At 57.3% G+C, this 8,129-nt stretch overlaps 1 protein-coding gene across 1 annotated transcript; it reads right to left on the bottom strand.

The window, feature by feature from the left end:
* Positions 1–4,235: 4,235 nt before the first annotated feature.
* LOC146758016 (uncharacterized) lies at positions 4,236–5,220 on the bottom strand. Its single transcript, XM_085518678.1, has 2 exons — positions 5,054–5,220; positions 4,236–4,945 (listed from the first exon to the last, which is right to left on the bottom strand). The coding sequence occupies exons 1-2, from the start codon at positions 5,085–5,087 to the stop codon at positions 4,374–4,376; spliced, it is 606 nt and encodes a 201-aa protein (XP_085374804.1). The 5' UTR covers positions 5,088–5,220; the 3' UTR covers positions 4,236–4,373.
* Between the last annotated feature and the right edge of the window lie 2,909 nt (positions 5,221–8,129).

The raw sequence follows: 8,129 nt of genomic DNA, 5'->3' as shown, positions 1-8,129 counted from the left end.
GGAGCGCAGGGAGACAGCGAGATGCTCTCAGCCAGCATTTGTGTGCCGGGGACAGAAAAGCCACTGGCACTGGAGTTTATGGCTTGCTTGCAGGAGACTCGAGCTTTGTGGAGGTGGCCGTGTATTTCAGCAGGGAGGAGCAGGCGCAGTGAGTGCTCTGCCGAGATGTGATGCCGTAGACATACGATTCCATGGCCCTGCTGGCAGAGGGCTTTGCTGCCTTTCCTCCTCATGAAGGCATCTTGGGCACTGCAGTGAGCCTGCACATGCAGCAGAATAAGTGCAGTGCATTTCCTTCCTGATGAATGCAACAGCAACTACAAAAGAAACACGAATGAGTGTGAGTATCAGAAGAGATTAATGTGCTCTGGACTCTGAGGAAAGACCCACAGTCACCGCTGGCAAGCAGGTGTCAGTCAGCCTTTCAATGAGGTCAGGGAGGGATGAAACAAGGCTCCAAGTATTTGTTGCACAGTTGAGTTGCTTCCTGCTGTGCTTCACAGCACAACATGTTTTTATAAAGATGAATGCCTGGGAAACGGAAAGACTACTTTCATACACCTTGTTTGTGTTAGCTGACTGCAGTTCCAACCAGCTGGACATACAGGGTCTGGCAAATGACACCTGGAAGGAGGTACAGGCAGGAGGCCCAGCACCCTGCAACCTCCAGGTGAGGGAGAGCAGCCAAGGATTCCTTTGGGACCTGCAGGTTCACTGTGTGCAGCATTACATGCAGGAGCATCTGAGTATAGAGATGATGGCAGAGGTACAGAGCTAAGCATCACAGAGAGGGAGAGTTGCTCATCTTGTTTCCCATGGTAAGACAGGAACTAGGAGCCACGAGGAAAATGTGGCCGCATTCTGCTTTCCTCTTCTGTCCCACACCAGCCCCGTCAGAGGGGAGGAACAGCCACGCTTCCACTGAGACGTTCCTCTTCATGCACAAATGAGCGTGCACGGAGCTGTGGACAGTGCTGGGGCTGCACACACGTGGGTGTGCACAGGTGTGTCCATGCACTGCAGAGATTTGTGCACGCATGTGGGAGGGTGTGCAAGGATGAGGTGGTCTGTGTGTGTGTGTGTGTGTGTGTGTGTGTGTGTGTGTGTGTGCAGGGATGGGGTGGTACGTGTGTGTGTGTGTGTGTGTGTGTGTGTGTGTGCGTGTGTGCAGGGATGGGGTGGTACGTGTGTGTGTGTGTGTGTGTGTGTGTGTGTGCAGGGATGGGGTGGTACGTGTGTGTGTGTGTGTGTGTGTGTGTGTGTGTGCAGGGATGGGGTGGTGGCCATTTGCACGAGCACAGAGGTGTGCAAAGCGGTGGGCGATTGCTCCGTTGAAGCAAGAAGCAAGCGTGACAGTGCTCCAGTTGTAAGGAAGTGCATTGCTGGAACAGGGCAGAGCTGAGCCTGCAACTGCAGCCTCCTTTGCACAGCCCAGCTCTCAGAGGGTGAGACAGTTGTGCTTCCTGAGCAGCTCAGGGACGTTGTGGACAGAAGCAGCCGAGTCCAAAGTTCCTGGTGTGAAGTGCTCCGAACATCGGGCTCTCTGGGCGAGCTCCCGGCTGACAGCACTGCTCCCCTCTGCCCTCGCCCGGGCCTGCTGGGAGCTGCAGGGCCTGCTGGGAGCTGCAGGCCCCGCAGGAACTACCACTCCCAGGATGCTGTGCGGCAGCACCGGGCGCCGCCATGACAGTGCTGTGTGCAGTGCTGTGCAGGGCTGGGCCTGTGGGCTCAGGGCACCGGGTGCTCCTTCCCTGAGCCTGCCAGGAGGTAAGGCACCGTGAGGGTGGTTTGGGGGAGACCAAAAGACGTAGAGAGGACGTAGGTGGGACATGGAGGTGAGATAGATGGGGCATGAACTGGATCTAGAGAGAGGGGTGAGAAGGCAAGGTGGATATCCGACAGGTGGGGACAGGGGCCTGTACAGGTCAAGGGCCAAGTCCAGCTCTGCAAGCACAGCAACATGTCGGGGACGCCGGGCTGCGGCTGGGGATGGAGCAGAGCAAGATGGAGAAAGGGGGGAACATTCAGGGAGCGAAGAAATCTCCAAGTGGGGCTTTCTCCATAGCTCAGCCTGCAGCGCAGCCACACGACCTAGGCAGGCCTCAGACTGGGATCCTGCTGCTGGGTGCTGCAGGGTGCAGCCTGGCTCAGTCCTCTCTGCACCTGGGGACTGATGGCTGTGTCTGGGATGGCAGTGAGCCTCCTCCACTCCAGGCTGAGCCACTCAGCTCTCCCAGAATTCCCGTCCATCCCCCTTTCTCATCCCTCCATTCCCACGCAGAACTGACTGAGGAGGGGAGGGATGGGTCCAATGGTGGTGGCAGATCTGGGACACTGCCCTTTCTGCTGCCCAGACTGGGGAGGTGGGCTTTGTAACTGAATAAATGGCCACAGGCAGAGGTATAGCAAAGTGAATGCAAGGCATAATTGAACATATCAAACAGTCAAGAAATGACAGTATTCCCAACCATTTCCCACCCTAACAATTCTTTCTGATCCCACCCCCTAAAACTCCCACCCCCAATCAACTTCTCGCCCCCCCCTCCCGCTCCCTCCCACCAATAGTTCCCTCCCTGTGCAAAAAAACCTCCCAGCCCCCTGTTGTAATCCAAGAAGAATGGCAGCAGCCATGGATCAAGAGAAGGACTTGACAGAGCAGCAGCTGTGGAGCAGGATGAACAGCAAACCGTGTTGGTGGTGGATGCGACAGGCAGTGCCAGCAGGGCGTCCCCTGCTTCAAAGTGCACCTTTCCTCTCTCACCCACCACACATTCTCTCCTGCATGCAGGGTCTGAGGGATTTCTTCCAGTTGTACTCCATATCCGCATGGCCAGTGCGTGATACAGAGCCCAAGTGGAACACCTGCTTGGAAAATGAAATCAACTCTCCCATTCAGTTCTATGAGCGTGCGCCTTCCTCTCAAGTGATGCGTGGTCATATTTGAAAAATCCAAATTAGCTGGATGGAAGATTAAGATGTAATCAGCATTCTGTGATACAGGGTCATCCCTTTGCCTGGGATTCCTTTCCAGGTTTTGCCTTTGCAAATTAGGAAAAGGCTTTAAATTAAGATAGGCTAATACAATCATAACCTAGCATTACTAATACATTCAATGATTATTGCCTCAGATTCCAGCACATCAGATCTGGTAACATCAGATCCTATTGGATTCACATCCAATCTATTAACATAGAAGCACACGATAACCTGGATAATGCCTAATAACTCTGGTTCCTGAGACAGTAGTTGGCAAACCTGAAGGCAAAAGGTGAGCGCGCTAGGACAAACAGCCAGACAGCAGTATGGTTAAATATGGCTGTGTCCATCGACTGCCCGAAAAGCCATGCTTTTATAGCAGACAGACGAGGGCGTTTAAAACCATACACACCAATTGGAGGAAAGCTACTGCAATAACAACCCCCCCTTCAAAGGCCCCCCTTGAAAGCCACGAGCTACTCATTCTTTTCCTAGAGGTGTCCTTGGTTCTCATGCTGTTTCTCCCTCCACAGCTGCTGCTCTGTGAAGCCCTTCTCTTGATGCATGGCTGCTGCTCTGTAAAATTCTTCTGGTATTACAACGGCCCCCCAGATTCCCACCCCACCAGTAGCAGAGTACAGCCATTTCATTGCCCACCCCAAAAAGGTCCCACCGCCAATTCCCACGAATTCCAACCCCAAACTCCCGCCCCCCAACCACTCCCCCACCCCCAAAATTCCCCACCCCCAATTCCCACCCACCAGCCACCCCCAATTCCCACCCTAATATTGGCCACCCCAAGAATTCCCACCCCTTCCCCCCCCAACCACTTCCCACCCCCCACCCAGCATTTCCCATCCCGGAGCTTTGACAGTGCAACGCTTTGTCGGTCCATCAGCTTCAGAGCCCCGCAGTGCCCCAGTCCAAGATGCCGTTTGCGGACAGCCCAGTTTGAGAGGGGTAGGGCTGGGGCTGGTGCTGGTGCCCCTGGAACACTGCTGCTGCTCTCTGGGTGTGGTGGGGGCCGGCCAGGAGCCCAGGGCTACAGGGAAGCGCCTTGGTCGGTTACGGCCACGTCTCCTGCTCCACCAAGTGGGCCGGTTTCTTGATCCGCTCCCGCTGGAGCCGCTGTTGGGGTGTGATGAGCACCAAGTCCTCCTGCTGGCTGCCGTGCTGACACAGGCAGCTCCACCTAGCGCCGGTGGTTGTGGCCTGGAACATGCTGGCAGCGCGGTGGCTTCCTGGTTGTGGCAGGGACACTGGCTGCCAGTGTGCTGCTTGTGCCCGCTGCTCTGGCCTCTTGTGGTGGTGCAGGTGGGTGCTGGGCACTTGGCCGGCTGGCTGCTGTCCCCGTGCTGCTTGTCTGCCATTTGGCAGGAGATGCAGCCGGGTGGCAGTCAAAGGCGGCTGAGCAGCACCCGGGGCTGCCTCCGCCGTGCCTCCTCCATCAGGTGTGCAGTGCAGGGCGACGGAGGTGCGGGGGCAGCCAGGGGGGTGGGCAGTGCCAGGCGGGTGAGAAGCACTCGGGGCTGCCTTCGCCGTGCCTCCTCCATGAGCTGTCCAGTTTGCATCAGAGGAGGCACGGGGTGCTTGGCCGGCTGGCTGCTGTCCCTGTGCTGCTTGTCCTTGTCTGCCAGCCGGCAAGAGATGCACCCGGGTGGCAGTGCCAGGCGTCTGAGATGCACCCGGGGCTGCTTCCGCCGCGCCTCTTCCATCAGATGTGCGGTGCGGGGCGATGGAGGTGCGGGGGCAGCCAGGGGGGTCGGCTCAGGCAGCTCAGGGGATGCTGGCTGCCGCCAGAGCGGGTTTGCGAGGAGCCCTGATTCAGGATCGGGCTCGTTGCTGAGCTCCCTGCTGGCTCCCAGGGAATCAGGGTGCTCTGTGTTGTTCTCGTTCTCTTTGGTCCCCTCTCTTGTGACTGCAGGCAGGCCCCGGTTGTGCTGGGGGACCTCCAGAGCACTCGTCGCTTCTGAAAAAGCAAGAGCATCCCCCAGAGCAGAAGGATGATGGCAGCCTTCCCACACCTGCTGGGTGCAGACAGCCACCCGTCAATCACCTCTGTAAGCCACAAACTCACCAAGAATGCAGGTGAGGAAACTGTCCATTTCCATGTCGTCCTCACGTCTGTTGCTGCTGGGTGTCTCTTCTGGAAAAGGAAGAAAATCCCCAGTGGGGCAGTGCCAGCTTTCCCACTCGGCCACTCGGTGCAGACACCCCCCCAGCAGCTCTGCTGCCCCCAAACTCACCCTGGATGATCCATGTCAGCAGCTGGTCAAAGTCTGTGCTGTCGTCTTGGATGGCCGTCTCGGATGTGACTTCTGGGGAAGGAAGAAAATCCATTGCCCAGTGGGGCAATGCTGGCAGCTCTCCCACAGCTGGGAGCACTGGGTACCACCAAGCCTGGCCAGCTCTGCTGCCACTCACCATGGTCGATCCATGTCTGCTGTGTCCTGCGGGGTGCCTGTGCTTGTTGTCCCTGCTGGAAAAGCCAGAAGATTTCCAGTGGGGCAATGCTGACAGCTTTCCCACAGCCAGCCGCCCGCTCTGCAGCCTCTGAACTCACCGCCTGATTGCGGCGTGGCAGCGCTGCAGGTGATCGGAGCCGTGTCGGGATGGGGGCAGACGTCGGTTGGCGCTGGATGCCCCTGGTCCTCCATGAGCAGCACGGCATCTTGCAAGGGCTCCATGGGCGGCTCCCAGCTGGCGGGCAGGGTGCAGGGCACGGGGAGCACGTGCTGCTGCAGTGCCGGTACCTGCAAAAGAAGTGGTGGGGGGCCGGGGCGGCCGGGGGCCTGCGGCAGGCAGGTGCCTGCGGGCTGCAGGGGCTGTGCATGGGGCACGGCCCCAGGCCACAGCCCCATGGGCTGCTGGGGCAGCAGCGTCCCTGCCAGCAGGGGATGTCCCCAGCAGTGAGCAGGGGCAGCGGGGGGAGCCATCGGTGGGTGCAGCCCCCCAGGCAGCAGCTGCAGCAGTGGTAAGTGCAGCCCCGCAGTTGGGGGCAGCCCCCCAGGTGGGAGCTGCTGTGCTGCCTGTCCCCAGACACCTGGTACCCCAGGCCAGACAGAGGCCTGAGGCACCAGGTGGGTGGCACTGGGGACAGGGAGGGGTTGGGGTGGTACCGGCATCGGTCCGCGGATGGTGGGCTGCATCCAGGCGGGGTCTGGTGGCGGCACAGTGGCTTGTGGAAAAGTGGCTTCAGGCGTCACAGGCACCGTCAGCGCTCCTCGAGGGATTCTCTCTGTGGGGAAAGGCCATAAGGGGCACTGGGCTGAGATCTGGGCTGCTGGGCTGCTGGGCTGAGATGTGGCTCACAAGGGTGGCATGTGGGGCTTCAGCTGGGATCTGGGGCTTCAGCTGGGGCCAGCTGAAGCACGGGAGCAGGGGGAGCCTGCTGCCTTACCTGCCATGACAGCTGGAGAGTGGCAGTTAGGGGAGCCCCTCCCCCAACGGGGCTTCTGTGGCCGTTGGGCTCAGCCCCTTTCCCCCAGGCTTGTCATGGTTCCATTTGTCAGACCCAAACATCCTTCCCGTCCCATCTCTAACCTGAGAGCGTGGACCTTTTCTCCTGGCTTCCAACGTATCTTGGGGCAGAACACACAGCACTGTCTTTGCTGCTCTTCCCTCTAGGCTGCTTCCCTTTCCTCATCCACCATCCAACCTTCAGCTCTTCTCCCTGACTCTTCTCCTCTCCTCTTCAGCTCTTCTGCTCTTTTTCTTTCCTTGGATTCTCACTCCTCTCTTGCACGTCTACTCCTCTTCTGCTTTTCTTTCTTACCCGAATCCTCTCCCGTTCTTCTCATCTGCTCTTCCCACTTCACTGCATCCTCTTTGCACCTCTCATGCTCTACTCTTCTTCTCTTCCGACCACTCTCTGCTCTTCTGCTCCAGGCCGCTTTTCCTTCTCTGCTCTTCTGCCCTCTCTTCCTCCCTTCTGCTCTTTTTCTCTTCTGCACTTCTCACTGACCGCTGTCCTCTCTTCCCGTCTTCTGTCCTTCTGCCATACAGCCATTCACTCTTCTCCTCTTCAGCTCCTCTCCACTTCTGCCTTCCTGCCTTACCTGTATCCACTCACCTCCTTTCTGCTCTTCTCCTCGTCTGCACGTCTTCCTTACCTTCACCCTCTCCTTTTTCTTCTGCTCTTCTCCTCTTCCCGTTGTTTTTCTGCCTTGCCTGTCTCTGGTCCTTTCCTGTGTTGCCCTTTTTGTCTGCTGCTCTTCTTTCTTACCTGCATCCTTTCTCATTCCTCTCTTCTGCTTTTCTGCTCTTCTTTCGTTCTGTCTTACCTGTATCCACTCTTCCCATTCCCTGCTCTTCTCCTGTTCTGGTCAGCGTCCAATGCCTGCACCGCAGCTCTATGTCGGAATTAGTTTTGGGGTGGAGAAAGGTACTCGGGGCATAGATTTGTAGGAGAGAAGCTCTCACGCTGTGCCCGAAAGGTGATCAAATGGAGCCCTCGGGAACCAGGACCACCAAGGCTGCTTGTTTCTCCAAAGGCCGCAGCGAAAGCTTGTGTTAACTGTGCAGGACTCCATTGTGCGTCTCTGGGAACTGTCTTTGAATGGGGGATTTTTTGGAGTTGCTGCCGGTCGTTGCTTGGAGGAACTGATGCTTTCATCCTCGTGTCTTTGCAGGAAAGCAGAGCAGAGGAAGCGTCTGTGGTGAGACACTCAGGAGAAATTCCCTTCCTTGCAGCAGCAGCCTGTTTGTGTCCACGTGATGTGCCGTGAAGAGAAGCCTGCTGTTCTGTGAGTCAGCCTGCCACACGGGAATAATGGTTCTGGCCTCTTGGGCAAGTCTCTGAGGAGAGGTGTTTAGACAGGTCTGTAGACAGATATTCGTCATCTAGATAAGCAGTGCTGTAGCACCAGGGAAGTGAGAAATCTCATGTACAGCCAGTCTTCTCCACCAGCCTTACGGTGCCTTTCTGCAATACCTCTCAATGCCTGTAGAAATGGGGGAGAGGTGAGGTGCAATTCCTGTGCATCCTGTGCCCACGCAGCAGGTGTCACCTACGGAGAGCTGGGAGCCCTCTGCTGTGTCCTGGATTTGTTTTCTTTCCTTGTTGGAGCTTCTGTGACGCTTTTGTAGGTGCTCTGTGCATTTGAGGTAACTGTGAACTCTGCTGAGACCACAGATGTGGTGTGGACTCTCCC

The sequence above is a fragment of the Coturnix japonica genome, chromosome 17, assembly GCF_054131305.1.
Source record: "Coturnix japonica strain WE chromosome 17, WE-NBRP24, whole genome shotgun sequence".
Lineage (NCBI taxonomy): Eukaryota > Metazoa > Chordata > Aves > Galliformes > Phasianidae > Coturnix > Coturnix japonica.
Note: the sequence above shows the minus strand (reverse complement) of the source record. Positions and strands in the feature narration are given on the sequence as shown.